This window comes from Silurus aristotelis (genome assembly GCF_946808225.1).
Source record: "Silurus aristotelis genome assembly, chromosome: 5".
NCBI classification, from domain to species: Eukaryota; Metazoa; Chordata; class Actinopteri; order Siluriformes; family Siluridae; genus Silurus; species Silurus aristotelis.
This window is the reverse complement of record NC_139578.1, coordinates 5,538,072-5,555,375: the sequence shown is the minus strand read 5'-3', so window position 1 is coordinate 5,555,375 and position 17,304 is coordinate 5,538,072. Positions and strand designations below refer to the sequence as shown.

Here is a 17,304-nt window from a genome sequence, read left to right as displayed (position 1 = left end):
ATTGTTGTAACTAGGGTTGCATTGATTCCATTACAGGCAAAGTCACACTCCTTTACCTGCACATGTAAAATGTACAGATACCAACATCCAGTAGCAGGTTATGTAATTCTGGTGTACAGTATATCATAAAAGTTAGTACACCCCTCACATTTCAGCAACCATTTTAATTTATCTTCTTAAGGGGCAATTCTATAGAAAATAAACATATTTATATTATTTATATTTATATACTTATATACAGTGTTGGGCAGTAACGCGTTACTAGTAATACTGTAACGTGTTACTTTTAAAAATAAAGTAACTTCGTTACCGTTACTGTATGGTGCGTTACCCGTTACTTTTTTAAATGAATGAATTTCGGCTGAAGTGTAAACTACAGCCTAACCTGTTTACAGCAGCGTCGCATTGTAGGATTGGTGGATGAACCACTGTAAACACGAAGAAGACACATTGTAGGATTGGTGGATGAACCACTGTAAACACGAAGAAGACACATTGTAGGATTGGTGGATGAACCACTGTAAACAGGAAGAAGACACACTGTGGGCGTGTCTCCGTTTATTTAGGTCTGTGCGGCAGTAATGGCGAGTCGAGGCGAGAGCAAGACGAATTTCTCAAAGTGGAAATATGCTCATTATTTCACTTTAGTTGAGTATAAAGACAAAAACTTTTAAGTCAAATGTAAGCTGTGTCTTTCTGATTCGAAGCTCGTATCTACTGCGACAAACAGCAACTCCAATCTGTTGAAGCTCCTCCAGGACCTCCATGCCTGAGGAGCTAGAAGCTAGAAGCTAACCCACTGTTCTGTTCTACATTGTTGATAGTTTTCATACTTCAGCTGTGAAAGGAACATTTTTAAGAGCTCAACACAACAGCAGAAGCCGCTTAAGTTTTTGATTGTGAATATATTATTTAGCTTGTTTTGTTATTTATTTCAGAAATCCTTGTGATATATTCAGTTTGTGCTGGTCTGACTTTAATAAAATAGTGTTTAAAAATTACTTTGTGTTTAAGTCAGTTTTGTGTTTGTATACATCATAACGCATAAAAGGGCATTAATGGGAACATTAAAGAAGGTTCTTTAAAAAAGTAACTAAAAAGTTACTTTTAACAGTAACGCATTACTTTTTGGTGAAAGTAATCAACAAAGTAACGGAGTTACTTTTTGAATGAAGTAACGAGTAACTGTAACTAGTTACTATTTTTTAGTTACGAGCACAACACTGCTTATATACTTACTAGAAAAGTGAGTACACCCTAAGTGGGTCACTTTACCGTGCAAAGCCACATGTTCATCACATTCATCATGTTTATGTTTTTGTCCAACTTGACAGGACCATACAAATTTGTGTATCTTGTATTAGATCAGTTAAAGTTTGGTGCTTTGAGTACAATTCTTTCATACTGACCACTGGATGTTCAACATAGCACCTCATGTCAAAGAACTTAGAGTTTAGAATTTAGAACTTAGAATTTTTGCTGTCCACAAAGATGGCCGAGGCTATAGGCTATATCGATAAACTGAGTTAAAGTACAGTGGTCAGGGTCATACAGAGGTTTTTTTAAGATGAGTTCCACTCGGAACAGGCCTCGGAAAGGTCGACCAAAGAAGTTGAGTCCTTGAGCTGTGTGTCAGGTGCAGAAGCTGACTTAAAAAAAAAAAAAAAAAAGCGCACGAGTGCTGCCAGCATTGCTTTAGAGGTTGCAGAATTGGAAGGTCCGCTTGCTCAGACTGTATGCCACACAATGCAAAAAATCTTGCCTACAGTCAAGCATGGTTGTGGTAGCATCATGGTCTGGGACTGCATGAGTGCTGGTACTGGGGAGCTGCGGTTTATTGGGGGAAACATGGTTTCCAACATGTGTGATATTCTGAAGCAGAACATGATTCCCTCCCTTCGGAAACTGGGCCGAACGTCAGTTTCCTACATAATAACGCCAAACACACCGGCAAGATGACAACTGCCTTGCTTAGGGAGCTGAAAGTGACGGAGTGGCCAAGTATGTCTCCAGACCTGAACTCTATTGAGCACTTGTGGGGCATCCTCAAGCGGAAGGTGGAGAAGCGCCTTGTGTCTAACATCCATCAGCTCCGGGATGTCATTATGGGAGTTGAAGAGGATCCCAGCAACAACCTGTACAGCTCTGGTGAATTCTATGCCCAGGATGATTAAGCAGTGCTAGATAATCAGAGGTGGCAAACGTACACACATCCTCCACTCAAGTAGAAGTACATATACTCATGTTTTAAAATACTCCAGTAAAAGTTGAAGTACTGACTATACCTTTTTAATCAAGTTAAAGTAAAGAAATTTTAGCTCTGACGTGTACCTAAGTAAAAAAGTACCTATTACTACTATCTGTTTTAGTGTCACGCTGGTAACTAGAAATCACGTTATATTAATATTAGGGCTGTCAATCGATTAAAATATTTAATCTAAAATAATACAAATTTACAGATTCAAATGATGTATTGCTCTTATCTGTATGATAAAAAAAGACAGAGTAATTTAAGTTTGTTTCGGCGTTATGAGGAAAAAATGCCACAAAACGCATCAGCGCATTTGTTGACCTCAGAGGGTTAATTGTCTGATGTGTGCATTATGTCATGCGTTTGATTATGGTGCTGATTTAAGACTTGACGCATCAGTAAAACAAATGTTTACTGATTACAAAGTATTTTTCAGTGGAGTTTATTTATTTATTATCTGAGTAAAGAAAGGAAGTCATGAGTAAACGTTTGTTGCACTAAAGATTTTTATTTTGCCTTTTTAATATTTATTTATTAATATTTTTAATTATATTAAAATAATAATTTAAATATACAAATTTTTCATATAATAATGGCTGCATGTTGTTATTTTCAGAGGACCGTAAATCTGTACTGCTATACAAGCTTCACATTGACTACTCTAAAATATATCAAGTTTTATTTCTATAGTATCGTCTTCTCTTGAGAAGATTTACTAAAACGGTTGCTGAAATGTGAGGGGTGTACTCACTTTTGTGAGATACTGTACATTGCCATAATAATGAAGTAACTGCATCTGAACATATTAAATGATTAATGACATTGTATGCAAACAGTACTCTTATTTCTACTAAGAATCAGACATATAATGACATTAACTCAGTGCAGGGAGTCCTTAGCAGCACACAGCAGCAAATGCTGTCCATTTGAGAAAAAAAGGTATTTTCAATCACATAACATTCAGAAGAAAATTTTAACACTATGAAGACTAACATACAGCTATACAGAATCACTTTTCTGAAGTGGACCAAAACCCCTGTTTAACCCAATTTCAATAGCATTTTACAAATCATTTTCCTCAGCACTAGGGGATTTAAAGCTCTGGTTCAGCAAACAATAAACAATAAGTACTATAAACCCAAAACAGGCTCATAAAGGAAACCAAATATATATAATGCTGTTTATTTACTGTCTAATTGTCTCATGTCATGTATTTTAGGAACAGTTTGTACAGATGGCAGATCACTGGGCAAAATGGGCGTTGTAATTAGTCACAAATGTATCTGTGACTTATTACAACGGCCATTTTGCCCAGTGATCATGAATTTTCATTGTGTTTTGGGTATTTTCTATTCAGTCCATTGTATTAACACTTATGTAATGGCAGTTTGACAATGTAATAAATGGTAAAGACTGCTTTCTGCAGCTGAGAGGTGGACATTGTGGTCAAGGATCAATTCATTTCTCTTAAACTAGGCTTATTCTATTCATTATTCTTACTTGGTCAAAGTATTAATACTTGCTTGGTTGTGAGTAGTGCTGCACGATTAATTGTATCACAATCGCGATGTCAGCTTGTGCGATTTTCACGCCGCTAAAAAAACAAAAAAACCCAGATTGTCTCAGTTTAGGCAGTGCACGTGTGGCGTGTGTGGTCACGTGACTTTCCGTTGTGCGGCACGGAGATCAGGTGAAGATGGATGCAGAGCAGCCTGACACTGGGCTGGTAGCCACACACAAAAAAAAAACGCTTCCTCTGTTATATGGCAATATTTTAGCTTTAACATCGCCATCACTGAGCAGAGAGAGGAACTGTGCAAGATTTGTTAAATGAAAGTTGCTACATCAGGTGGCAATATGATAAATCTGTAACAGATCTCACTCCGGGTTGAAAGAAAGAGATAACAGGTGATGGTTAAACAGACCGAGCTTTCTTTTATTTTTTACTCACTTTTTGCACTTTTGTATTTTTTTATTTATTGTTTTATTAAATTTTGCTGTACCTTGGAGAAAAGATTTTTGCATTAATGCAAATGTTATTTCATTTTGTAAAAAATTTTATAATTTAAAACCAATCAAGTGGACTCATGATACCATTTATTATATCGCATATCGCAATATTGACCACAATAATGGCAACAAGACATTTTTCTCAAATCGTGCAGCCCTAGTTGTGAGTTTTTACTATGATTATATTGGAAAATGTGTGTTAAAGGAGTCACACTTAGCTTGTGTGCTTGAGCTTTGGCTGCTTTTCAGAGTGCTGTATCCTACCTCTCTTGTCCCCCCAGCCCAGTTGTCTGCAGTTTGCAATAAATCTTTGATCTTGCATGTTTTCATGTTTACCTTTTCTATTTGTATGTTAAGTTTGTCAATAATGTACATTTGTCTTAGAGTACAGTTCTTTAAACAAATGCACCAAGGCTGTGGTCCAACAATACTCATGTCCATCTTTTAGCTTATTCATTTTGTGATTGTAAAAATAAATGTTTTGTACACTTTTCTTTTAATTATTTTAATAGAGACCAACATGTTTGTGTCTGTTTTATAGGAAAAGCGGATCAGCTCCCTTGACGCTGCTAACTCTCGCCTCATGAGCGCCCTCAGTCAGGTCAAAGAGCGCTACAGCATGCACAACCTTTGCAATGGCCTCTCACCCGCTAATCCTACCAAGCTCTCCATCACTGAGAATGGAGAGTTCAAGAACAGCGGCTGCTGATCAGGATGTTTGCACCTGTCAAAATGTGTTACTTAATTCTTAGACATGGGATCACTATCTCTACATAGACTTTGGACTAAAATGCAGAGTCGGTGGCCATGCTACATAAAATTATTTTTAAGGAATGTCTGGTTACAAAATGTTTATATATTGTATCTTGCATCAGATTTGTACATAATGGAGTATTCAGTGCTTCTGTTTAGAGGATTTTTAATTTGTTTAGAGATATACTATCACTCTAAATCAGTGATTTTATGTTTTAAATACTGAAAATGCCATACATGTGAGTTAAGACTACAATATTAAAAGATTTTAAGGATTGATATACTGATTTGTCATTGAGGATGTGTACATATAAGATAATGGGACTGTTTTAGAAGACAAATGCTATGGATGCAGACGGAAGAGTTTTGAAGTGCTTTCTAATGTGGGCACACAAATAGAAGGCAGGTTTATGCACTCAATTTTATAACCAAAATTTTCTATGCTTTTGATCTCCCATTTGAATTCTTAGTTTTATTTTCTTGTTTTTAATTTCATGTTCTCTGATTTATGGGCAAGTTTAGTACATAAATCACCTAGTTGTTATGGGGAGAGAGGGAGTCATTTTAGCTTTACACCAGTGAAAAAATGTATGATTGAAAATACTAATTAGATTTGTCATCTACCTTTCCTGCTACTCTATATGACTACAGGTTTGTGGACACATTGTTGCAACAGTTTAGGAAGACCCACATATGGGTGTGATGATCTGGTTTCCACCTAATTTTGGCCAGATAGTCTATTAAGTATGTTTTCTGCTTTTCCCTTTGATGTTAATGTAGGTTAAGTGCAGTCTACAGTGTTGAGCTAGCACTAGGAAATATTTTATTTTTTTCTTCATTTTATTCATAGCCTAATAAATAGACCTAACTAAACCAAAGTTGGCACTCTTAACTTCCTGCTGCTTTATACAGATGGTCAAATAGATATTCTGTTGGATCATCAGTTAGTTTCAAATTCCTGCTTGTTTGCTATCTTATTTAACGTTTACCAATGACTACTGTTAAATCACACTGTTACGCCACAATGGCTTCATGTTGATATAATCTATTTTGTAGCAAATGCTTTTTTGCCATTGTCACTGTTTTGTAACATTATAACAAGATTGCAGGGAATAAAGTGGTTGAGACTCAAATGTTAGATTATTTTAATTTGAGTTTGAATTTAATGTGTTCTTTAAAAAAATTTATATTTACATTGTTTCAGTGCATGGAATTCCCTTCTTATATTATGTTCCACATCAGCATATATTATTTTAAAAACACAATGGTTACTGTTAAAATTGCATACTGCTTTACGAGCCAGTTCTGATCAAAGATTGATAGTAACCATGTTCTACCAACTTTTCTTTAGAAATATTTTAGCATAGCATTTCTGAGGTTATTATACAGCACATTCAGAAAGTATTCAGACACTTTTTTGCCTCATTAATCTACACTCAGTATCCCATAAAGACAAATTGAAAAACTGAATTTTAGAAATGTCTTTTTTTTTTTATATAAAAAAAATTATAATAATAAGTTAAATATCACATGTACATAAGTACCCTTTGGTTAAAGCACCTTAGTCAACAATTCAAAGGCTTCATTTTTCATTGCAAATCCTCTCAAGCTAGGTCAGGTTGGATGGGGAGTGTCAGTGGATAGCCACTTTCAGGGGTTCAAGTCAGGGATCTGGTTGAAAGGTGAACCTTCAGCCCAGACTGAGATCCTGAGCGCTGTGGAACTGATTTTTATTGAGAATATTTCTGTACTTTGCTCTATTCAGCTTTCCCTCAACCCTGACCAGTTACCCTGTCCATGCTGCAGAAAAACTTCCCTACATCATGATGGTTTTGGGTAGGTGTTGAGCAGTGCCTGGTTTCCTCCAGACATGACATTTAGAATTGGGATCAAACAGTTTAATCTTGGTTTTATCAGCCTCAATAATCTTGAAATCCTTAATGTGCCTGGTGGGATTCTATGGGTTTTGCACTCAGAAGAGGCTTCCAACTAGCCACTCTGCATCTCTATTTGGTTAACTGGCCTCAAATCATGGACCAGTCTCCACTTATTTGAATTTGGTTTTTGGACTGGAAAAATCGGAGTGTTGCAAGGCTTTTTTGTGGGGATTAGGACTCCTACTTCCAATAATCCCAGAATTGTGGGTTTTATACCTTCTATGGCCTGTTGTGACAAGGGATACTGTCTCTGATATGGCAATTAGACATCTGGCTTTACCTGGATTTTCTCTAGTCCTGCTGATTTTACTATTCCAACATTTGTTGGATGTTTTGACCATAATTGAACTGAAACTTCTTTCAAGATTTCCTGAATTTCTTGCTCAACAGTTTCTACATTCTCTGTGAGTTGTGGCATCTGAATTTCTAGCCCAACTGTCACCTGTACTTCTGTTTGTTTGCTAATTATTACATCAAGGCCACTGTATGTTCAAATGTTTACTGCAATATCCTAAGAAACTTTTTATCCAGAGACAAGTGTATGTACAGATTATTAGTAGGCACCCACTCTCTTATCTGATCTGCCTCCCTAACCATTGGCCCTAGATCTTTGGATTCAATTTTTTCCAGATCATTAAGGTGACATGTGGAACAGCACTGTGTACTTGGTACCAGTCTTTAATCTTTTCGGGCAGTTTCACTTTAGCTGCCCCTCCTTGTTGTCCCACTAGTATATTTAAAGCCTTGATATCATACGATGTTGTGTACAGTGATGATCAGAAGTGAAAAGTGGTCCTGAGTCAATGTAGCAGACTGTTGACATTAACTACAGTCCAATCCATCCTCGAAGCTCCCGTTCTTACTCCAGAATTTCATGGAACCACCCAAGGCATTGATGAGAAACCATCCCAAGCTGCACAGAGGGGCCTCCAGTCGAAGAGAACACTATCCAGAGGCAGGCCTGGACGCAGTGGGAAGATCCACAGAGGGGAGAGGGGCAGGAACAGTGGTCACTGGAGCCTCAGAAGCATGTTTAACTAGACCGAGAGAGAGAGAGAGAGAGAGAGAGAGAGAGAGAGAGAGAGAGAGAGAGAGAGAGAAGTGACAGGAAGAGAAGGATATGAATTATTGTGTCTTTATTGTTGTATGAAAGTTAATGTCACTGTGCAAGACTCCGGCAAGCCTCGCTACGGCAGCATAACTAAAAGGGAGAACCAGAAGGTAACACCAACATGAGGGACCCACCACACCACCGTCAGCAAACCTGAGTGAACGTGTGAGAGTGAGGGGACGACAGCATACAAATATCCCAGTTCACCAAACACTCTATATCCATGATCCCTCCAGATCTGCGCCTTTACCTAAGAAAAAATCTACTGATAAAAGACTTGACTAAATAGATATGTTTTCAACCTCGACTTGAACACTGAGACTGTGTCTGAGTCCCGAACACTGGTTGGAAGGCTGTTCCATAACTGTGGGGCTTTATAAGAGAAAGATCTGCCCCCTGCTGTAGTCTTCATTATTTGAGGAACCAACAGATAGCCTGCACCTTTTGATCTAAGTAGGCGTGGAGGATCAAGTTCACTCAGATACTGTGGTGCGAGACCAATAAGTGCTTTATATGTCAGTAGTAGTATTTTATAATCAATGTGAGATTTGATTGGGAGCCAGTGTAGACTGATTAAAACAGGGGTGATGTGGTCATATTTTCTAGATCTAGTGAGGACTCTTGCTGCTGCATTCTAAACTAACTGAAGCTTATTTATGCCCTTATTTGCACACCCAGACAGTAAAGCGTTACAGTAGTCTAATCTAGATGTAACAAAAGCAAGAATCGGAAAGTTTGCTTCTAGCTGCATGTGGTCCTAGTAAAAGTACTTCCATCTTATCTAAGTTGAGAAGAAGAAAGTTATCAAGCATCCACTGTCTACTGTCCTTTAAACACTCCTCAACATTGTTAATCTGATCTCTCTCATCTGTCTTTGATGAAATATACAACTGTGTATCATCAGCATAGCAATGGAATCGAATACCATGTTTATGTATAATTTCACCCAGAGGCAGCATATATAAAGAGAAAAGCAGTGGGCTTAAGACAGATCCTTGAGGGACACCAAACTTTACCTCAGAGAGTGTGGAGAACACACCATTTACATCAACATCTGATAGCGATCAGCCAAATAAGACCTGAGCCAAGAGAGAGCTGTTCCCTTTATTCCAACGACGTTCTTAAGTCTAGCAAGCAGTATAGTGTGATCAGTGGTGTCCAAAACTGCACTAAGGTCGAACAAAACAAGTAAAGAGACAAAACCCTGATCAGAGGCCAGTAGCAGGTCATTTACCACCTTAACTAGCACCGTCTCTGTGCTATGATTAGGCCTAAATCCTGACTGATACATTTAAAAAAAATTTATTCAAAAGCAGATGTGAGCATAACTGCTGTGCTACAACCTTTTTGAAAGTTTTGGATATAAAGGGGAGATTTGATTTTGGCCTGTAGTTGGACAGCTGACATGGCTCAGGGTCAGGTTTCTTAATTTAGGCTATAAGGTTAACTAGGAAAAAGTGGCTAGAAAGTGATTTTCGTTCCCACGTCTGGGCACTACTTTTTAAATGAATTTTTGCATAAACAACACCCTTTTGGACTTTATGTTAAAAGTTCTCCACAAAAAATCCTGCAGTTTTTTGTCACGATCCATAAATGTGTATAATTGTGAATTTACAAAAACGAAAATCTTATGCTGCTGGCTTTGCTTATAACTTTATTTATTTTTATTTTAGCAACATAAACTCTCTCAAATTGACCTTTATACATGTACTCAGAGGCAGCATATACAGTGGGTACGGAAAGTATTCAGACCTTTGTTATATTGCAGCTATTTGCTAAAATCATTTAGGTTCATTCTTCTTCCTCATGAATGTACACATAGCACCCCATACTGACAGAAAAACACAGAATTGTTGACATTGTTGCAGATTTATTAAAAAAAGAAAAACTGAAATATCACATGGTCCTAAGTATTCAGACCCTTTGCTCAGTATTTAGTAGAAGCCCCCTTTTGATCTAATACAGCCAGGAGTCTTTTTGGGAAAGATGCAACAAGTCTTTCACACCTGGATTTGGGGATCCTCTGCCATTCCTCCTTGCAGGTCCTCTCCAGTTTTGTCAGGTTGGATGGTAAACGTTGGTGGACAGCCATTTTTAGGTCTCTCCAGAGATGCTCAATTGGGTTTAAGTCAGGGCTCTGGCTGGGCCATTCAAGAACAGTCACGGAGTTGTTGTGAAGCCACTCCTTCGTTATTTTAGCTGTGTGCTTAGGGTCATTGTCTTGTTGGAAGGTAAACCTTCGGCCCAGTCTGAGGTCCAGAGCACTCTGGAGAAGGTTTTTGTCCAGGATATCCCTGTACTTGGCCGCATTTATCTTTCCCTTGATTGCAACCAGTCGTCCTGTCCCTGCAGCTGAAAAACACCCCCACAGCATGATGCTGCCACCACCATGCTTCACTGTTGGGACTGTATTGGACAGGTGATGAGCAGTGCCTGGTTTTCTCCACACATACCGCTTAGAATTAACGCCAACAAGTTATATTTTGGTCTCATCAGACCAGAGAATCTTATTTCTCACCATCTTGGAGTCCTTCAGGTGTTTTTTTAGCAAACTCCATGCGGGCTTTCATGTGTCTTACACTGAGGAGAGGCTTCCGTCGGGCCACTCTGCCATAAAGCCCCGACTGGTGGAGGGCTGCAGTGATGGTTGACTTTCTACAACTTTCTCCCATCTCCTGACTGCATCTCTGGAGCTCAGCCACAGTGATCTTTGGGTTCTTCTTTACCTCTCTCACCAAGGCTCTTCTCCCCTGATAGCTCAGTTTGGCCGGACGGCCAGCTCTAGGAAGGGTTCTGGTCGTCCCAAACGTCTTCCATTTGAGGATTATGGAGGCCACTGTGCTCTTAGGAACCTTAAGTGCAGCAGAAATCTTTTTGTTACCTTGGCCAGATCTGTGCCTTGCCACTATTCTGTCTCTGAGCTCCTCAGGCAGTTCCTTTGACCTCATGATTCTCATTTGCTCTGACATGCATTGTGATCTGGAAGGTCTTATATAGACTGCATTGTGCATTGTGATCTGGAAGGTCTTATATAGACAGGTGTGTGGCTTTCCTAATCAAGTCCAATCAGTATAATCAAACACAGCTGGACTCAAATGAAGGTGTAGAACCATCTCAAGGATGATCAGAAAAAATGGAAAGCACCTGAGTTAAATATATGAGTGTCACAGCAAAGGGTCTGAATACTTAGGACCATGTGATATTTCAGTTTATCTTTTTTAATAAATCTGCAACAATGTCAACAATTCTGTGTTTTTCTTTCAATATGGGGAGCTGTGTGTACATTCATGAGGAAGAAGAATGAACTTAAATGATTTTAGCAAATGGCTGCAATATAACAAAGAGTGAAAAATTTAAGGGGGTCTGAATACTTTCCGTACCCACTGTATAACATTTGAGAAGGGTATTGGTGCATTAAAGACTGAAGTGTGAATGTAGACCATAAAATATGGCAAAATTAAACAAACACATTGCAATTTTAGCAAAACTGTGATGTATTATACATCAAATTTTTCAGTAGGCACTATGTAATCACAGAAACATAAACAAGCAGCACACTTTGTCCCGAGTTTTCTAAAATCACTCAAAATGCGACCCCCCCCCACCATTAATTATGAATAATGCCAAAAATGAACAATTCCACAACAGATTCATTACAACTAAAAATAAGCTTAAGTTAATGCACAGCACATCTTTACTCATAAGTATCATCATCAGAGCCATCATCCCATTTAGCTCTTTCCTCCGTTTCCTTTGAAACATTGGCACAATTTTGGCACCGACAAAAATCAGTACATACAGGAACATCTTCCAGTTTTACATTTACTGTTAACTCCCCATCCTCGAGGTGCCATCCATTGCCAATGGGTGAAGCACACATTACACCTTTCAGAGAATGTCTCATTATGGCTGCTTGGTAGTTTGCCCTTTTGCAATGTTGGTGCAGGACATCACTTGTCGGGGGCATGGATAGTTCTGGCAAAGCCGATGATGCCATGCAGAATGCTTTGTATCATGCATCATTCACATTTTCGGGAGATGACTGGCCATAGAGGTGGCACACATATTTGCAAAGTATGTCAAAGGTAGACTGGTCCAGGTTAAAACTTTTACCCAGATTTGTAAATGCATTCAGGTATTCCTCTTTCTCACAAGCAACTGAAAATGCCTTTCTTTTGCCTTTGCCATAAAAGGAACTTGTAGAGTCACAACCTGAAAAGGTATGGATGTGCCAAACACACACTGGTGCCAAGAGCTGATGACACCTTAGCCAAATCAATGATCCTCGTTTTGTTGCCAACCCCTTTGAAACCTACATGGTAAATCTGGCTGCAGACTTAAAGCAATCACTGCCACATCAGTATCAGGGCTCTTGATGACTACAGTTTGATGTTCATTGGCAGCATGTTGTGCATGTAAAAACAACCTGGTGTCACATTCCTCATCATCACATGTCAGATCTTCAGCAGCACTGAGAGTTTGTATACGGTGCATTACAGTCACACCACTTTGATGTGATTGACCAGTCACATACTGGTCAATTACATGGAGACACAGGTCTCCATGTGCGATGTACAAGCTTAAGTCCTTGCCCACAGTGGTAAGACCAGCATCTCGCCACGCAAGATAGAAGAATTCTGCCAGTGCCTCTTTGTTTGTTCCATCTGATAATAACTTTTTTCCATTGTGTTGGTGTCTTCTGATCACATCCATAAATTTTCACCTGTTGTGTACCACCAGCAGCTTACGTGAACATTCTAGATTTTTAATACTGATTTCCGGATACTGGTCAATCACAAAGTCTATCCGTGTACAGTTGTGCTTCAAAGCAAGCTTGACTATGTACTGCAGTATGGTGTTGGCGAGCTCTCCAAAGGTATTTGGTATGGGCCGAAGGGTTTGAATGACCGCCATACCATCAAAGAGAATAGCGCCATCTGAGGTCACTGTTCTTCTGAGGTCCCAGTAACTGTTGCAGTAAACTTCGTCAAGAACCTGGTGTACTCTCTGTAACAGGACTTGTGGTATCGCACCTCCAGAGAGACGCAGACTTTGTCTTGAATATGCACAAGAATGCAGGTGTCTTTCTTCATCTCGGCAGCTTTCAGCAACTGGCCTGTAAATAAATATTATATATTATACATTACAAAACGAGATTGTAAATAAAAACCATTATATAAAAACGGTTAACCGTTAAACAATATTGAGTAACATTACATAAATTATGTAATTGTAATTTCAATTTAGCCATGGTATCCAGCATATAGCATAAAACTTTAAAGTTAAGACTTTTGTGTGTGTGTGTGTGTGTGTGTGTGTGTGTGTGTGTGTTTGTGTATACCCACCTGCACACAACGTTTCTGCCTGTGAAAGATGGTCCTTCTGTCGTTTGCCTGCCACAGTAATGTACTTGTCCATTTTCTTACAAATGATGCACAAGGCAGGAAGCACAGGACCTGCACAAGCTACTGGCAGGCCCGTCATGGACCTAAGTTTCTTTTTAGGACATTCAGTTGTTGAGGTACTACTACTCGATGACACAGACTGGTCTTTGTGAGCATCTTGAATTTCAGGATGCTGTATGACGTGTCTTGAATTTCAGGATGCTGTATGACGTGTCTTGAATTTCAGGATGCTGTATGACGTGTCTTGAATTTCAGGATGCTGTATGACGTGTCTTGAATTTCAGGATGATGTATGACGTGTCTTGAATTTCAGGATGATGTATGACGTGTCTTAAATTTCAGGATGATGTATGACGTGTCTTGAATTTCAGGATGATGTATGACGTGTCTTGAATTTCAGGATGCTGTTTGATGTGTCTTGAATTTCAGGATGCTGTATGACGTGTCTTGAAGACCAGTCTGTGTCATCGAGTAGTAGTACCTCAACAACTGAATGTCCTAAAAAGAAACTTAGGTCCATGACGGGCCTGCTAGTAGCTTGTAGCAAATGGAATTAAACCCAGAGTCTTCGGGAACATTTTCCAATGTAATTTCTAGACAATGTTTGTATGTTTCTGCTATTCTCTAATTCTCACCATGCAAACCAAGCCACCGTTTGACGCTATTTATGTATGTATGTATCCCATCGTGTGTGTGTAAAATCCTTCGTTTCATCTTTCTTTATGGACGCGAGATGCATATAGCATTGTTTATCATCCTTTTTACGGAGTTTAGAATGAGGTCTGACCGTAATTTCCTCTTCTTCGCTACTCGATGTTGACAACAAGGGCGCAGACATCTTGGATTCATCGTTCCAAAAGCGGCCACCTTTATTGGTTGTGCTTCCTACACGTGACGTGAAGCCGAATCACTCATGATCAAAATATGATTACGCGATGAAGGAACTATTGCCGACTTTAAACACTAATAAAATAAAAAAAAAGCTGCAGGATTATACATGGATAACTTTTATTTTCTCGCTCAAAACCAATAGTTCTTTTTATTGGAATGAAAATAATTTAGTGCCCCATATATGGGAAAGACGGCTTCACCTTACGGCCTACTAGGAGACTAGGAGAACCCGTGCAAGGAATCCAAAAAGTGTTTTGTTGGTTGGCACTATTGATGTTTTCAAGTGGAGGTTGCAGGTTTTTATTTTATTTTATTTTATTGCTTTTATTTATTTGATTTTTTTTAAAGAAGCTAATTATTTTGAGTTCTTACTGTTTAAAAATGTTAACATGTAATTTAAAATATAAAAAATTTAAACTTTCCATACTTCCATACTTACCAATGCCTTATTTTTAATAATAAAAAAAAAAGTTTGTAGTATTTCAGATTTGAATTCTGTGTAATTTTTTTAAACATTATATTGTATTATATTTAATTAGAATTTTGTTTACTGGGACATGGGCAAATACCACATTTTAATTTATAATAATTTAGGGTGAAAAACAGACAAATCATGTCTTTATGAATGATAGATGTAGTTAGGACCTATGGGAAAATAATATAATGCCAAATAATTGTTAATAGGAGTATTTATTTGTAAGACAAGTTTAAAAGAGTAGTGTTGTGTATTTCGTCGTCTTGATGGAGTGTAGCTGTCGGTTGGAAGGAATCTCCGTAGACGCAGTTATTTCGTGTAAATAATGATTTTTATTCAGCACAGAAATATAGCATCTTTACAGGCCTTCCGGTCAAGCCTGGAGTCAGCACGCTCTGATTCAAAGTCTGACTCCCGATCCATGGCTGCACACTCATTATATATTCTGATCATTCTCTGGGTCTGCCTCTTAATGTATAACAGATGTATATGAGCCTACTGTGCAATAATGTTTATCTTAAAGAGAAAACCTGTCTTTGTCCAGATTTAATATATCTCAAATGTACCAGCGCTCACTTTCCCAGACCATTCATCTTAACATACAGTGAGAACGGGTCAGAGGTCTTTTCCCAAGAGGACATGCATCCTGGATCATATTCTATACTTCGGCTTATACTGATTTAAGGACGACCACCCGTCTCATTTTCCCAGTCACGGCTCATAAGATAAGCACTATGGGCCTTTCATACATTTGGCTTAAAGGAAAACATCTGGCCAGATGGTTCAGTAATTAACTTTGGCCTTTCCAGGACTGTCACCATTTGTAGAATTATATGAGTTAAGGCTTTTAGATATTACACATTTAAGATACTATACGTTTAAGACACTACATATTTCCCCCCTTCGGGGGATCAATAATCCCACGATAAACAAAAAAATATAGCATACATGTTCATCATTGGTTACAGAAATAGTAATAATACATTCTGTCACAGAACCTTAACAATATAATGAATTTATGGAGTGTGAGAGAGAAAAAACCTGTCAGGCAGCCGTTTCTCCTTAGATATCCTTCAAACAATCAAGACAGGAAAACTGCTTTCACGGCCCCTCTGCCCCAGGTGGCCACAAATTGTACTCCAGCCCAATCAAGATTTTACCAAGAAGTAATACATATGCATTGGTTATGTATCAGAAGAAACTTAAAAACTATCATGACTTACTATGATTACTACTAGTATAAACATTTTCTATCAATGTCACTGGATATACTGTAACACATAAAATCCTATAATAAACATATATATGTGTATGGGGAAAATGTCCATCCGCGGCTGCGTTGATTCTCAGTATGGGGTCGCCGATGTGTAGAATCACAGCATTCCTTGTTCCGAGCCTTCAAATCTCCCCCAATATTGTTTCCTTGGAGAGAAGAAAAGAAAAAAAACCAACCAGTATCGTCTTCTCAGGCAACAAATGAATCATATCACATTCCATTCCCCCCTTTCACCCGAACACAGTATAGGGGGAAACTATTAAAAAGTAAGCCTATAGCCAAATAACATGAAGAATCACAATAAGAACTAATATCAAAACGGATACTTCTCCATCAGTTCACCATCTAATTCCATTCCATGTTCATCTGCTGCTCGCAGCAGCGCCATCTGGGTACCGTCCCCAGGCATCACAACTCCAACCCATCGCAATATCATTGCTTTCGCAAAGGTCAGCAACAGCGTGCAAAAGCAAAACATCACACACAACGATACGACAACTGCCATAAAAATCTGTACTAGGACTGCACCCAACGGACCTAATTTGTCTTGCAGCCAAGAATTAGCAGACCCTCCGGCTCCTTCAGCTGGACCGAAGGCGTCTCGTATGTTTCGCAATGCCTCTATAACACTAGTCATATTATCAAAAGAATCTGGGATCAAGGTGTAACATGCGTCACCAGTTAAGTTCAAAGCCACACATAGGCCACCTTGCTTGGCCAATATATAATCTAACGCCATGTCATGCTTTAGCAGGGTCAATCTGTGACTTCTTTGAGTATTAGACAGAAAATCAAATCCCCTTATTGTCTCATTGGCGAAACCCTGTAATGTATAAGTGATGTTATCAATATGATCAGCTAAAAATGTCACACCATACCATGGGAACAGTCCTATACCCCACTTTTCTCCTAGGCTTATTCTCCAATGGTATGACTCCAAATTATGGAACTGTGCCAATGCTCTTTTCCTCCTATTAGCAGAAACAACATTTGACTGATTTGTATCAGGACCGTCTCCCTTCTGTACTGTAAAAACCTCATATGGGAGCTTCAGTTTTGCCATGTAACAGCATCCTATCCATCCGTAAGGCAGAAATATATATGCCTTATCACCACAAACCCACCAAATATCTCTAAAATTTCCTATTGTCACATTTCCAGGCAAATCTTGATTCCTTACCATCAAAGTTTTACT

The 17,304-nt window shown here is 38.6% G+C and overlaps 1 protein-coding gene and 1 long non-coding RNA gene across 10 annotated transcripts in view; one reads left to right on the top strand and one right to left on the bottom strand.

The window, feature by feature from the left end:
- The window catches only part of rasal2 (RAS protein activator like 2), an 85,614-nt gene extending 79,467 nt beyond the window's left edge, over positions 1-6,147 (top strand). For 6 of the 9 annotated variants that reach the window (XM_083541636.1, XM_083541634.1, XM_083541633.1 and 3 more), the window contains one exon: positions 4,803-6,147. In XM_083541636.1, coding sequence (XP_083397762.1) covers positions 4,803-4,970 — 168 coding nt within the window. In that variant the 3' untranslated portion in view covers positions 4,971-6,147. The remainder of the gene's footprint in view (positions 1-4,802) is intronic. The other 3 variants (XM_083541637.1, XM_083541635.1, XM_083541630.1) reach the window with 1 other exon arrangement.
- A 5,547-nt stretch (positions 6,148-11,694) lies between these two features.
- On the bottom strand, positions 11,695-14,501 carry LOC310726393. The gene is made up of 3 exons (XR_014533716.1): positions 13,408-14,501; positions 12,608-13,178; positions 11,695-12,569 (listed from the first exon to the last, which is right to left on the bottom strand). It is a non-coding gene; the product is annotated as an uncharacterized lncRNA (long non-coding RNA).
- Between the last annotated feature and the right edge of the window lie 2,803 nt (positions 14,502-17,304).